Here is a 14,794-nt window from a genome sequence, read left to right as displayed (position 1 = left end):
AAGAACAGGGATCTCCGTGCTCACATGAAGGGCAAATGGATGCAAGGCCCAACAGCTGACTGTCAGTCATGGTGATGGGAATGGTGGGTTCAGGGTCAATTTTACTTTCTTCTTGCTATTTCAGTATACTTTTTACAATGAATTGTATAACATAAATAGTGTTATTTTTGGGGGAAAAAAGACAGACTGTTCTCATTGTTTACAGACTAGAGTCGGTATTGATTATACCGGTCTCACCCTGAAACCGGAAACCCAACCCTGCTGCCCAGCTCTGGACCAGGTACTGAGCTGGACAATGTGACCTTCAACTGCACCGCTCAGTGGCTCACAGGGCTCCCCCTACTGGGGGGGGGGGAGACCATCTGCTGGCCTACCCTATGACTCACTTTGGTCCAGTGCCCTCTCATTCCAGTCTCAGTAACCCCCCACAGGAGGCTGTAGAACAAGCATGTCAAACTCGCAGCCTGTGAGCCATGAGTTTGACATGCTTGCTGCAGAAGCATCAGGTTAAGTAGGTGGACACAACCGTTCCCACAGCTCCCAGCTGGGCCTGCCAGAGGCCCTGGTTCCTAGCAAAGTAGCCTGAGGGAGCACAAATGAAGGCTCGGTGAAAACAGCAGAAGGAAGGCGGTGGCACTGGACCCAGCCTTAGCAAATCACTGACGTTCTCCCCCTGGCCCTGGCTTCTCACCTAACTTAACAGCTCTTCCAGTTGGCACCCTGCCTTGGCGGGGAGAACCGAGGCTGGCTCCCAGGGGTAGAGCAGCCTCAGACAAGTCACTCCTCAGGATCTGGATTCTTCATATGAAAAGGGAGGGATTGGAACAGATGACCATTATGTCCAGACACCCACCACAGACTGGGCACTTACTACAGGTCATAGAGAGAAACTGGCATGTTCTTTCATTGACTGCTTTTGACGCCTCCCCTTGTAGGCCTCTGCTCAGTGTCTATCTCCTTCTCCCTCCTCCCCCATCTTTCAGGATTCAGTTCAGATATCGTTTCCTCCAGGATTAAGCCAAAGCATGTACCCCATGGTTTAACACAGACGTAGGCTTCAGGGTGGAAAATTACATTTGGTTTTGGGTAAGTTGAAACATAAGGATTGAGGCTTATCAGGTGACAACAGGGCAAGTGCCATCAGCTTTGTGGTCTTAGAGCAGGAGTGGGGGACATCCAGCTTGCGGGTCTAATCATTTGGTCTGGCCCTGCCAAGGCATTGGGGGTGAGTTAATTAAATGTTTGACCAAATATACTAGGCTAATTTTTTGTTGTTGTTAATCCTCACCCAAGAATATTTTCTCCATTGATTTTTAGAGGAAGTGGAAGGGAGGGGGAGAGACAGAGAGAGACACATAGATATGAGAGACACATTGATTGGTTGCCTCCCACGCATCCCAAGTGTTCCAAGCGGGGCCAGGGATCAAACCAGAAACCAAGGTACGTGCCCTTGACCGGAACTGAACCCAGGACCCTTCGGTCTGAGGGCCGATGCTCTGACCACGGAGTAAAACCGGCTAGGGCAGCAGGCTAATTTTTAAGTTGGTAATTTTGTATGGCCTGAGAATGATGTTATAAATATCCCTTGGCAGAAAAAAGGTCCCCTATCCCTGTCTTAGAGGATGCAGCTGTCAAGAAGAATGAAGGGGAAACTAAGCCAGTAAACTCTTTATTTAGGGCGCAGGTGAGGAAAGAGAAATCGGGAAGAGACAGAGCAGACTCAGACCAAGGGCACTGAACAAGGACAACACAGTGGGCCCGAGGCCTGGGAGGATCCTCAGGAACTATCCCAGCATCTCTGGGCAGTGCCGGGACAGCACGGGAAGATGTGGGGCTGAGATAAGGAGGAAGAAGGGTTGTGGCCAGGAAGGTTTGCCCCCAGGGGACATCCAGCAATGTCTGGAGACATTTTTGGTTGTCCTAACTGGGAGATGACTACAGACATCTAGTGAGCAGAGGCCAAGAATGCCGCTAAGTATCTCACATACACAGACCTCCTCACAACAGAGAATTATCTGGTCCCAAATGTGAACAGTACCACTGTTGAGGAGCCCTGCCTTAGGGGATACTGGGAGCTCCCAGATTTTCCACGGGTGTCTCAGATCGCGTCTGGAAGCTCAACAGATAGGAACAACGTCCAAGACCATGCTGAACGCACCAATGAAGACATCACTGTTGTCACCAGCAGGCACCCTTGGAGCTGGTCTGGCCACTAGGAATCCCCCTGACCCCTGGGGGCCACTGTTTCCACCACCACACTCACATGGTGCATCTGGTTGGTGGCACTTCAGTCACAGAAGTGAATGCTAGCTGCAAGGAGACTGGACAAATGAGAACCCTAGGGCCTCTGCAGCTCCCAGCAGGGGGGTGGACAGGCTCTGCCTACAGTGTGACTCAAGGTGGAGTTCCGGGAACAAGTGGCCACACAATCACCAGCGCAGCACAGGGAAGGAGAGGGGGAAAGCGGGGTGGTTCTGTTTGTTTCTCTGAAGGTGTCCGATGGGAAAACTTGGGACCATTTGAAGATGGAGAGGAAGAGATCAACCAAGGTGGAAAGAGGCTGAAGGTGTAGAAGGAAGAGCCCAGGAGGATGAAGGTGCCAGATGGGGCAGAGGTGAAGATAGGTAAGACTGGACCCCTCTCTTTGGCTGGGCTTACAGTGGGTGCTCAGCAAATCTATGGGACGAATGAAGGACCATCAGAGAAGGTCTCCTGTCACTGAGAAGCCAGCACCCAGCCTTGGGGAAGCAGTTCAGATGTTACCATATCCGCTTTGCCAGCGAAGCTATGGAACAGAGAAGGGGTGGACCAGGGTCACTCAGCAAGCCTGATGGGCTGAGACGAGACTCGGGTCTCCGTTGGCTCTGGTGGAGGTGGTGGTGGTAGGGCCTGGGGTGGTTATGTCTCTCCCCTTTAAGAAGCAGACCCTGGCTTCGCAAGGTCAGAGAGACAGAGCTGGGAATCCCACCAGAGCTCCTCCCCACGCTGCCTGGGCAGAGCACAATGGAAGGGCAGCTGCTCACTCAGGCCCCTGCAGCTTCCCTGCCTGGTGACCATGGGTCTCCACGCGCACACCTCCTGAGCCGGAGCGCTCACTGTCTGACTGATCCAGCGTGGGGCAGCCCTGCCATTACAGCGCAGTCTTCTGCAGCCCACAGGCTGAGGGTCTCCCAGCGTTGCCAGAAAGGACATCTGACTCTTTCCTGTGCCTGTTCTATGACTGTCCCCAGTTAGCTGAGGATAGAGATCATGTTGCTCCAAGGTCATCTTGGATAAACACCCACCCAGGACACTTTCAGTCCCTTTCCAACACTGACCCTTCATCAAGGACCGTGTAGAGAATGGATTAGGAGGCCTAAGCCAAGCCCCTACTTTGCTGCCCTGCCAGAGCCTGGGGCTCCCTGATGAAGCAGAACATCCTCTAAGGTGCTCTCTTCACCTCTGAGGGCCTCTGGTTCCCCAACCCAGGCCCCTCGCCACCTGCCTGGTAAAGGCCTCACAGCTTCCTAGGGCCAAAACCAGCTGTGATTTGCCCAGAGAGTTTGCTGACTTTTATTGTGTCTCTGCAGGGGGCTGGAACTTGTGCCGTGCGGCTCCGTGACACAGTGCAGCCAGCAGCAGGTGAGGCACCTCCACACGTGGCTCAGACCCTGGTTCTGCTGCCTCCCCACGAAGAGCAGCAGCCAGCCGAGCATCAGTACTAACCCACGGGGAGGGTCCAGCCCTGCACCCCTCCTACCTCCCCCAGCATCTCCACAGAGTTGTGTTTGCAGCACAGGGTCCCCTCAACACTCCCTCCAGGGAGGCCCCGGGAGGAAACCCAGCCCTCTGCGGCCCAGTCCCTGCAGCTGGGCTCAAAGCCGGCTCCAGGGGGCCAAGCAAACATGGCCTCCCCTCTCACAGGTGCCGACTCTCACCACCAGCCAGACAGCACCGCTTCACCTTGGCCACGCTGCCTCCTCCTCTTCCTCCTGGCCCCTTGAACCATGGGCTGCAACGGGGCTATAACTCAGACTGGGATCGCGAAATCCGCGGGCCTTTTCGGATCTCTTTCCGCTTCTCCTCTTTTTTCCGACGTTTCTCCTCTTCTCTCAGGGCCTTCTGGAAAGGGTCGGTGCTAGAAATGAACTGGGGGAAGAGAGAGTGGTCTGACTGAGTCCACTGGCAGCAGTTTTCTCCGAGCTGGGGCACTGCGGGGGCAGGAGGGCTGTTTAGACGCAGGCCCTGCCCTCAGGGAGCCCACAGACGTGGAGATGGCTCCACGGGCTTGGGGACAAGGCTAAGTGGGTTCTGAAAGATAAGCAAGAGGCCGACAGCGAAGAGGGTGATGGGAGGAGGGCATTTGGGCACAGGGACAAGTACTAACAAGCAAGGGTATCAGAGAAACAATAAACAATCCTCCCAGAGTGAGGGGCCGAGTGCCCGACAACCACAGACCACCCCCCAAGCCCTGGCTGCCATACCCCTGAGGAGGAGGGGAGAGCAGCCAGCGAGAATAAGAGACAGCAGGCATCCTGTCTCGGCAAGGGAGTGCACAGGAAGCAGGTGGATCAGAGGTCAAACTGACAGACCCTGGAAAGGGGGTGGGAGAAAGAGAAGACTATAGTGCCCAGGCTCATGGCTTCACAGATGGCGGATGGTGGTGCCGGTGAGGAGCCAGGAACACAGGGTGACCAGGGATGGGAGGAGGAGGAGGACTTTGATTGGGGGCACTCTTCTCCCTCTGCTCTCTCCAAACCCATGGCTTCACTTATGTCTATATGGCCAGTTACCCCTCAGATGCGCACCTCCATATCTAAGTGCCTGCCTGGCACCTCCACTGGGATGTCCCAGATGTGCCCCTACCTTGGCATGGATCCATCTCCTCAAAACCCAGTCCCCTTCTAGCGTCGCTGTCCCCATGAACAGTGCTGCCTGACCACACTCTACCTCCTGTCCTTACAAGTTAACTTTCTGGTCCTCTTGGGGGAGATGAGCTGGCTGGCCTCTCCCATACTTTCGGGCTCTGGCTGGGGATGGCCAGTCAAGGGATCCTGGCCCTTCATCCCCAATGGCTCAGCCTCACCAGGGACCCAAGCCTAGTTGGGGCAGAAGGGACACACTGCCCATGCTTTCCTGGATCCCTTTCCCACGAGGCCTGGCTAAAGCCAACTTTAAATTCCTGACACTAAACTCAAGTGGGCCCTTCATGCTGCCTGGCAATGGAGCAACGCTCCCACCCCCGTACCATCAGCTCTTCCTCCCTAGTGGGTCGTTCCCATCAACAAGCAGACATGCCAGTCTCACTAATAGATCATGGCTGTGAGCGTGACCATACACTGAGCCCTAGTGAATCATTAACCTGGGGAGGTTTTGGGGACCCCTGATACAGCTGTCTATGGGTGACAGCAGCCACCAGCTCCTGTGACAACAATGAAAGACTACCTGCCACAAAGGCCAGTCAGACAATGATCTGAATTAAAAGCCACCGCCTTTGCCTAGATCAGTGGTCAGCAAACCCATTAGTCAACAGAGTCGCAGTTTGCCGACCACTGGCCTAGATGATACTCCTAATGACCAAGCATGTCACAGTCTTCTGGTCTGCCACTCAGAAGACTACAGACTGGTGGATGAGATGGCCATCCGTCTTTGGGGCCCTTTCTCTGACGAGACTGACCAGAATCAAACTGCTGGTCCAGTCTACCCAGATGGTAGGCATTTCCATCTAAACGCACTATCGTACTAGATGAAGCTACACACCTGCCGCCATGGACTGGCACAAAACCCACTCTGTATTTCTGGTCTGACTACCTGGAGTCCCAGGTTGAAATAGTACGGCCCAAGATCATTAGGATAATGACCAATTGGTTGAGTACGTCCTTGCCAACTGCCCCCACAGTGGCCCATGTGGACCAAGATAGGAAATATGATATGCCTCTGAAAATTTTGTAAAAATGCCCTCGTCCATTCACATCTGACCCTTCTGGACAAAGATCTAGGTGAAAGTAAGGGATGATCAGTGAAAAGGTGACATTATAGGCCCTGGGATATGACACGCTGATTTTGTAGCAATATTCGCAGCGTCTAGGGAGAAAACGCCTTAGATCCCAAGAGACATGGGGAATAATTAATCCCCTTTGTGCCTTATATCCAGCACTGCCACTTGGCAAAACAATCCTAGGGTCTGCCCAAGCCAATGGCAGCTGCAGATGACAATCTGACCAGCTGCTGGCTGTGTCATTCCCAACCACGTGATTACTATTCTGTGTGCCAGATGCCATCAAAGGCAGCTCCCGAAGTGACCCTGGGAAGACACTCATGCCAGTACGACCTTGTTTCAATCTGACAGATACAAATCCATCTTCTTCTCCTGATGCCCGAGTGGCCTGGGGTTCTATCATGTAGGGTAAATGAGGCTGCAACTCCACAGTGACACTTAGGATTCAGCCAAAGAATGTAATGGGGACCCAAATCCAGTGTAACGTGGGAGACAGTGGGCCACGGAGTATCTCTCCACTAGGGATGAGGGTAGCTGTGGGTCCATCTACTGCCCTTGTAAATATTAGCAATGACATCAAAGATCAGCAGGTCAGTCTAAACTCTTGTGTGGGTGGTAATGAATAACAGATTGGCCTTAGACCACATCCAATTGTCTAAAATAAGACCTACTGGTCTCCCCAAAACTGATCACAGCTGGCTGAGTCCAGGATCCTGGAGCACATGGCTGAGATCAACACTGCAGGCTGGCCTCATCCTGCGGCTTAGTCCTGTTGATGGCAGCCTTAACTGAATGCAGCATGAGACAAAATGAGCAAATATGGTTCTAGCCCCTATCAGTCAGATTAACAGACTGAATGGTACATTCATGGAATCTGAGTTAAGCCAAGACATGTAGGGCTGAGGGCTGGCCTGTGGAGGAGGCAATCTACATGGCCTGAGCATCCCTGCATGTTCTTGCTGGGCCTGAGCATACCCGCGTGTTCTTGCTGGGCCTGAGCATCCCTGCGTGTTCTTGCTGGCCCTGAGCATCCCTGCATGTTCTTGCTGGGCTGAGCATCCCCGCATGTTCTTGCTGGCCCTGAGCATCCCTGCGTGTTCTTGCTGGGCCTGAGCATCCCCGCGTGTTCTTGCTGGATACACCAAGAACGCAAAGCCCCGTCCACTCTGTACCTGGGCCATTTCTCAGGATTGTGCCTGCAGCGAACCTTGAAGGATGAGGTGATGTCTCTCCCAAAACAAAGAGCAGGTTTACTTCTGTTCACTATAAATTGGTAGGTTTCCCAAGCTTACTATTCTTCAGCTATGACGCAAACCCACTGTCTGTGGCATCCACCTGAGCCCCTCTGTGTCACTCCTGTGGGACTCAGGGAACAAGGGGAACCCACATGACCAGTCCAACAGTCTAGCCACGGCTTTTGCTGTAGTAAACTCTGATGCCTCTGACCTGTCAGTATCCGTGCAACAGTGGCGGGCTAGCGTGTTAGCCTGCGAGCAGGGTATATAATCTGACAGCCCTCACCGATCCTGACCCCCTTCCCCTCCTTAGAGCAGGAGCCAGCCTGTGATTTGAGGAGTCCAGTCCTCCAGCCCTTCTTTCCTATCCCTCTTGCCCCCCTCTGATCCCCTCCTCTCCTCTACTGTATGTGTCCCCATCTGTCATCCTACCCACAGCCTCAGCCCTGAGAGTCCACCTCAGCCCCCTAGAATGACCACGTGTATAGGAATGTAGGATAGAAGCCCAGCTGGGTGATTAAAGGCTCAAGGACAGAGAAGAGCATGACTTGACCTCCCCTGGCTTCCCTCACATCCACCTGATGTGGGTGCCTACTGCTCACAGGGAAGGGTGTGTTCACAGCCTCTGACTGCCCCCCACAGCTGGGGTGCACATCCCATGAATAGACAGGTGACCTGAGGCTAAGACAAGGGCAGTGGCTCGCCCAAAGGCACCAGTGAGTGAGCGATGGTTCCTGGACCCAGACCTGGGCATGTCTGGCTCCAAGTCCAAAGCCCTCACACTCCCCTGCAGGCACCCCAACCCCTGCGGGACCTGGTTTCCCGTGGCCCAGCAGAAGCAGAACAGACATGGCCACAAGCCCCCCGAGCTCACCTCTGTGTGGTCTACTTTAAATGGGTTCTGGAAGTCAGAGTCTTTCTCGCTGATCCCCAGCTCCTGGGCCATCTGCAGACGAGGAAAAGTTAGTCATCCTCTGCCTTCTCCTGCCTCTTGCTCCCCCCTAAGCCGCTCCCTCCACATTGGAACCCAGGGTCTAAGACTGTGGGCCAGGTGATGTCCCATAGGGACCCAGGTCAGCATAGAACCCCTTGAGATGGCACCTCAAGGTGCCTTGAGGCTTATCACGGAAAACGCAACCAAAAGCTGACATTCAGGCCCGGCTGCAGGCAGCTGTGAGGCTCACAGGACCCTGGGAGACAGGGCTCCGGACTGTCCCCGCCCCAGTCCTTACCAGGCTGAGGATGGGCGAGTGGGGCCCCTGGTCAAAGACGCCTGACTGGTTGCAGAAGCTGATGCCCCAGCGGATGAGGAGATTCCAGTTGGAGTTGTGGTCAAAGTAGTGGTGCACGATCCTTGGGAAGCGCAGCACCACATCGCCGAAGAAGGCCGTGTTCTCCAACACTTGGGAGAAAGCTGGTGAGAGGAACCTGATGAGTGCCCAGGGCAGATGCCCTTCTACTGCCCTCCTGGCCAGCCCCAAACACTCCCCAGACGATGGAGGCAAGCCCACCAGGCCCAGTAAGCAGAGAACGGACAATTGTGCCCAGGGCTTTATGTCCACCAAATCGCTGAATCCTCAAACCACCGTTAGAGGGAGATGTGGCGGCCATTCCCATTTCACCGGGAGAAAGTGAGTGGCAAATCTGGGCAGTAAACCCAGCTCTGACTGACTGCACAGGCCCTGCTCTTTGCCCCGTATCTCATGGCTTAGAAGACTAGTTGCTGTGGGGACCAGAGAAGTGGGTGTCATTCGGCACAAGGAGGCATATGCATCACATGAGGCTTTGCTGGGGCTTATGCTCCCCAACTTAGTATCCAAATGTCAAGAGCCTGGTGTTAGCACAACCACAGTGTCTGTGAGGGGTCAGGGCTGTTTGCATGGCCAGGAAACACGACAGGCTTTGTTTTTTAAAAATATTCTTCCAATTTTATTTAATTTTAAATACTTCTTAAGTACTTATTTTGAAATAATTTTAGACTTACACAATACACCACAAAATCCCTTCCCTTGGCTTCCTCTATTGTTATCTTACATAACCACTGTACAACTATGTACACCAGAAAGTTCACATCGATACAGTACATCCATAGACCTTATTTGAATTTCATCAATTTCTCCACTAATGTCCTTCCTCTTTTTTAAAAAATATATTTTATTGATTTTTTTACAGAGAGGAAGGGAGAGGGATAGAGAGTTAGAAACATCGATGAGAGAGAAACATCGATCAGCTGCCTCCTGCACACCCCCTACTGGGGATGTGCCCGCAACCAAGGTACATGCCCTTGACCAGAATCGAACCTGGGACCCTTCAGTCCACTGGCTGATGCTCTATCCACTGAGCCAAACCGGTTAGGGCACTATCCTTCCTCTTGTCAACAGGTCAGTCTAGACTGAATTTAATGTCCACCATGTGGCAGGTCCCCTGACCCAGGTCAGCATGAAGTGTAAGTGTAGACCCAGCCCTGGCGGCAGCTCCTGTTCCAGTGCCCGCAGATAAGGCCCAGGCAGCCCTCAGCAGCACTGGCCAGGCCACGCACAGAGATAAGCAGACTCCTCCAAAGATATGCCCCGCTGGGTCTGAGCCACGTGGGACCAGACACCTGGGCTTCGGACCATCTTGCACTCAGGAGTAAGCTTGACTTAGAGGTTAAGAGCCAAGTTATATGTATAACTTCCTCAGTTACAGTGGAGATTAGAGATGCTATTTGTAAAAGTGCCCACCATTCAATATGCCAAGGCCACTTCCATCCTCTCTCAGTATAATCTAAGAAGTTTTATTATTAAAATAACATCAGTTCATGAGAAAATTACCACCGGAGAGAAATTCCTGGAAGAGGGACTAAAGGGACCCAGAAGAGTCTTACCTTATTTATCTCCTAGAGGCCGGATGCATGAAGGTGGTGCAAGGGGCTCGGCCCCGCCCCCCCGCCCACTGATCTAATTAGCAGATTAGCTCTTTATTGTATAGGATGTTTGTCCCACCTAGTCTCAAAAAGGATTTAAGGAGATTGAGGCTTTTAGAACAGTACTAAGGAGTGTGGGCAACTGCCCCCACTGTCCAGTCACTTCAGTAGGCCTGTTTTTTCTCCTGTAAATGCAAACAACCCTTGCCTTCTCTACCAGAAGGGTCAGGGGGTGGAGAAGGCAAGGCTCCCCGGAGTGGTAGGAGACAGAGCTTCCTCCCTGGTTCCTGTGCTCCAAGCACAGGACAGCACAAAGGAATACATTTGTGTCAGGGACACAGAAATGGGCTCTGAAGCCCAGAAACTCTTGGAGAACCATATACTAAGTGCTTATCCACCAAAGGGGAACGCTTGGGAGGTGCCACAAGAGGCTATTTCCAGAGAGAAAAAAGAGTGACAAAAACAGGAGGGAAGAAACAACTAAAGCCCAAGGTGGTGGGGAGGAGAGGGAGCGATCAGGAAGACCATACCGTCCTTCAGTTTCTCGTCCTGGGGGAAGGGCCCATCCGGGAGCACGTCCGCAGCAATGAGCACCGTCCGGGAGTCCTCCAGCACCTGAGGGAACCCGGGAACCCCGACTGCCTGAGTGGCTTTGCAGAGGCCTCCACAGCCCCGCCACAGCCCAGTTCACTTAAACCCTACTTCAAATCTTTTGTGCGTGCAGTTCCCTCTAATGGAACGCCATCCCGTTAGAAACTCCTCCTCATCCTCCAGTGCCCAAATCAAAGACCAGGCCTGCCATGAGCTGCCCCGCGCCTGCATGCACCTTAAAGAGCCCCTTGAGCATGACATCAAGGATCTTGTACTGCTGGTGGACATCATTCAGCTGTACCAGGTTTTTCAACGCCAACAGCTGTTCCCGTCGCTTCACGGCAAACATTTTCTTGTCTGGGCGGCATTAAGTTAAAGAGCTGGCACTGATACTTCTGCCTGGATAATCCCATGGTCCCAACCGAGAAGGCCCATTCCTGACCAGCGGATATCTGCAAAGGCCACAGGTGCCCAGGTCTGAGGCCCTCCCTACCAGAGAGTAACAAACTGAGAAGCTTGCATCCTGCAATGTATCATGCGTCCAGTGTACAGAGGATTCTACACCCAAGAGCCTGAACACAACCCCGCAGGATCTTGCTCCTGTACTCCTTCCCCACGGTCTTCCCACCATCTCCCACAACTATTCCCTATCCCCAGATCCTCTGCTCACACTGTACCCTCTGCCTCGGATGCCCCAACCCTTCTCTATGAGTTTTGTGGGGTTTTTTTGTCCTTACCAAAGTATACGTTTTTATCGATTTCAGAGAGAGGAAGGGAGAGAGAGAGACAGAGAACATCAATGTGTGAGAGAAACATCAATCGGTTGCCTCCTATACACACCCAGGGGTCGAGCCCACAACCTAGGTATGTGCCCTGACTGGGAACCGAACCTGCAAATGTTTGGTATACAGGTGACTCCAACTGAGACACACGGCTAGGGCGTCTATGAGCTTTCCTTTCAAGACCTAGTTCAGCCCTAACCGGTTTGGCTCAGTGGATAGAGCGTCGGCCTGCAGACTGAAGGGTCCCAGGTTCGATTCCGGTCAAGGGCATGTACCTTGCTTGCGGGCACATCCCCAGTAGGGAGTGTACGACAGGCAACTGAATCGATGTTTCTAACTCTCTATCCCTCTCCTTTCCTCTCTGTAAAAAATTAATAAAATATATATTTTTTTTAAAAAAAGACCTAGTTCAAAGGCCAGCACAGTGTTTCTCTCATGTTCCATCAGAGCAGTGATCACCAAGTACAATGTGAGGCCTGTGAAGGCCTCAAAGCCAGGGACTGACTCATCTTTGTGTCCCCAAGTCCTGAACCAGAGTAGGTGGCCCAGAATGCCAGGGCCTGAGTCCCTGACCAGGGTCTCACCCACAAGGTACTAGGCACATATGTACTATTCTCAGAGTCCTTGTGGCTCTGAGAGATGTAAATTGCCTTCTCTGTTTAACATAATAGGGAAACTGAGGCTCAGAAGGCAGTGGACTCATCAAGGTTTGATGAGAGTACCTTACCTTTTCTCTTCTATTCCCATCAGTTGGGCCTCATCAATCCCTAGAAAGTTCCCCAGCCATAGCTCATTAACTCCACCTCCAACCCCAAAGGATACAGATCTCCAGGCTCGGGTCCACGGATGTCCTCTGAGTGACTCCTGTCCCAGACACTAGCAGGACAAACAGGAAGACTAGGAACTGCAAAAGGTCCATATCCACGACCCTGGAGCTAGGAGAGTAATCCAGAGAAAGGAGGTTAGACCCGAGCATGGTGTTATATAAATAGAGGGAGGTGAACTGAACTCCCCCTGACATGACACAGTTTCCAAATACCAAGAACCCAACTTTGGGAAGCCCTGGAGTCCCATGCCTAGCCCAGGGCCTGTGACCAGCAGACACAATAAAGACTGTGGGATAGAAGGCAGGAGGAAGCAAGATAAATGTCAGCAATGGAGGGATGCTTAGAGCACAGGGGTCAGTGTCTGGAGCTCTGAGCTAGAGCCCTGGCTCTTCCCAACGGTGGAATATCAGGCAAATTGCTCAGCCTCTCTAGGCCTCAGCTTCCTCACTATAAATAAAAATAAGGAGGTCACCACCCTGCTCCAGTGAGGGAGGACTGGGTGAGGCACTGTACATGGGGAAGGTGGGGCTGAGCAGTGTCATTCCTTCTCACACACCCCCTCCCCTTCTTCATCCTGGCTCCCAGGAGAGTAACTGGTCAAGGGGGTCCAAGCAGTCAGAGGGGATGTGAAATTTCTGGTGTTTCCCTCCTTCCCTGACTTCTGTCATCAGAAAGGAAGGGACACAGGGCAGGAAGGAAGGCAGGGCGGTCTTGGGGTAAAAGGGATGCTACTCACTCACTTTGGTACCGTAGGCACCATAAGCAACACATATTCCTATTCAGGCAACATTCCACAATTATTGAGTACCTCCCATGTTCTAGGCCAGCCGGGGGCAAACTACGGCCCACGGGCCGGATCCGGCCCGTTCGGCTGTTCTATCCAGCCCGCGGAGCCGAAAGACCGTACCCTTTTATGTAATGATGTTTACTTTGAATTTATATTAGTTCACACAAACACTCCATCCATGCTTTTGTTCCGGCCCTCCGGTCCAGTTTAAGAACCCATTGTGGCCCTCGAGTCAAAAAGTTTGCCCACCTCTGTTCTAGGCCCTGTTTTAGAGCTGCGAATACAGCAGTGCATAAGACAAAACTCCCTATACTCCAGGTAGTTATTTTCCTAGTAGGAGTAAGAGATAACCGATAAACTTGTAAAACAAGCACAGGGGAATGAGAGGGAGTTGGTGGGGTGCAATATTACAGTGGCCAAAGAAGGCCTCCGACTCAGATGACAGGGGCCCAATTTTACTAGTGTGGAAACCAGAAAAGTGAGCTAACTGCCCAGTTACCCAGCTATTCCCAGGCTAAACCGAGACTAAAGGCGCAGTCTATTTCAGAGCAGACCACGCCCAAGGGAGAGCCGGTCAGTGACTGACAGGTCCCCTGAGAACCAGCCCCACCCCATACAGAGGATATAACTGAAACCTAGAGAATGAAAAGCAGTGCAAGTTCACCCAGGACTCACCAACTTCCAATGTCACGCTCCAGACTCAAGGGAACCGGACACAAACTAGAGCAGAACTTGGGGTCAGGGGGATAGCAGACAGCAGGTAATGACTGAAGCAGGGGAAGATGGAAAAGAAAGCCAAATTGCGTGGGGAGGTTTCTGCCTTCTCCACTGTTACTCCCGCTCACCGCCCTAGAGCTCTTTCCAGCTCCGCGAGCTACCTGAACGCATTCTGCAAGAGGCGTGGTGGGGAGTCCCTGGGCCAGGTCCCTGGGCTGGCGGACCCCGATTTCTGTCTCCAGTCTTTGGGGCTCCGGGAGGAGAGGAGTCTTTCCAAAGAGAAGAGGTGTCTCTTACCTCCCACTCTTGCAGCCGGTTCGACCCTCGGTCTCCACGGCCCCACCGGGAGCCTACCCGCCCGGAGTTCCCACTTCCACCCAGCAGGCTGGGGGTGCAAGAAGGGGCAGCCTGGCAGGCCCTCGGCGCGCGGCTCGCAGGTCCGTCCTGAGACCAGCAAAGGTGCAGAACTCCACAGCGCCGGTGAGCGCAGCGCTGGGACTGCCGCGCGGCGTCCCGCCCACCGCGCCGCTGCTGGCCAATGAGCGCGGGCCGCGCCGGTCGCGCCGGTGACCTCCTTCCGGCGCCGCCCGCCGGGCTCTGGGACTAGTCGGGCGCGAGGTCCGCAGGACACTCGTTCCTTCCACCCTGCGTCGGGCTCCGGCGCGTGGTGCTCGGTCAAGATGAACTTGAAGGAAGTCAAGTCGGCGCCCAACTTAGAGGGCGCGTCAGCAAACTGGAGCCCTGACCGGCCGGGCGCCCTCCCCGAAATTGTTTCGTCAGCTGTTTTGCAAGATCAGTTTAGTGGGTCATGACTAGCACGTGTGTGTGTTTTTTAAGTAACCAGCTGTGCGGACTCGGCACATCCCCTGCTCGCCCCTTTGGTGCACCAAGTTCTAAACCCAGTTCATCGGGAACTTCCCTGCGATACATTAGCACGGAGTTCAGACCACTTTTGTGCCGGGTCAGTACCCGA

The 14,794-nt window shown here is 53.3% G+C and overlaps 1 protein-coding gene across 2 annotated transcripts; it reads right to left on the bottom strand.

Annotated features, from left to right (window-relative positions):
- Nucleotides 1-1,642: 1,642 nt before the first annotated feature.
- CCDC134 (coiled-coil domain containing 134) lies at nt 1,643-14,477 on the bottom strand. 2 transcript variants are annotated; one of them, XR_013960099.1, is made up of 8 exons: nt 14,119-14,354; nt 12,313-12,425; nt 10,944-11,065; nt 10,648-10,732; nt 8,445-8,626; nt 8,087-8,158; nt 3,943-4,128; nt 1,655-2,676 (listed from the first exon to the last, which is right to left on the bottom strand). XR_013960099.1 is itself a non-coding variant. In XM_080659714.1 (7 exons), the coding sequence occupies exons 2-7, from the start codon at nt 12,407-12,409 to the stop codon at nt 4,003-4,005; spliced, it is 684 nt and encodes a 227-aa protein (XP_080515840.1). In that variant the 5' UTR covers nt 12,410-12,425; nt 14,119-14,477; the 3' UTR covers nt 1,643-4,002. The 2 variants fall into 2 exon arrangements, 1 of the variants encoding a protein (XP_080515840.1); XM_080659714.1 differs by having other exon boundaries at nt 1,643-4,128; nt 14,119-14,477.
- Between the last annotated feature and the right edge of the window lie 317 nt (nt 14,478-14,794).

This window comes from Plecotus auritus, assembly GCF_963455305.1.
Source record: "Plecotus auritus genome assembly, chromosome: 3".
Classification (NCBI taxonomy): domain Eukaryota; kingdom Metazoa; phylum Chordata; class Mammalia; order Chiroptera; family Vespertilionidae; genus Plecotus; species Plecotus auritus.
This window is presented reverse-complemented; position numbering and strand designations above follow the sequence as displayed.

Excerpts from the sequence above, each read along its gene's own strand:
- CCDC134 (XM_080659714.1), bottom strand. The coding sequence starts at position 12,409 with ATGGACCTTTTGCAGTTCCTAGTCTTCCTGTTTGTCCTGCTAGTGTCT. Across the intron at positions 11,066-12,312 it reads GGACCCGAGCCTGGAGATCT|ACAAGAAAATGTTTGCCGTG; the intron begins GTATCCTTTGGG and ends AATGCCGCCCAG. Across the intron at positions 8,627-10,647 it reads GGACGAGAAACTGAAGGACG|CTTTCTCCCAAGTGTTGGAG; the intron begins GTATGGTCTTCC and ends TCCTCTCACCAG.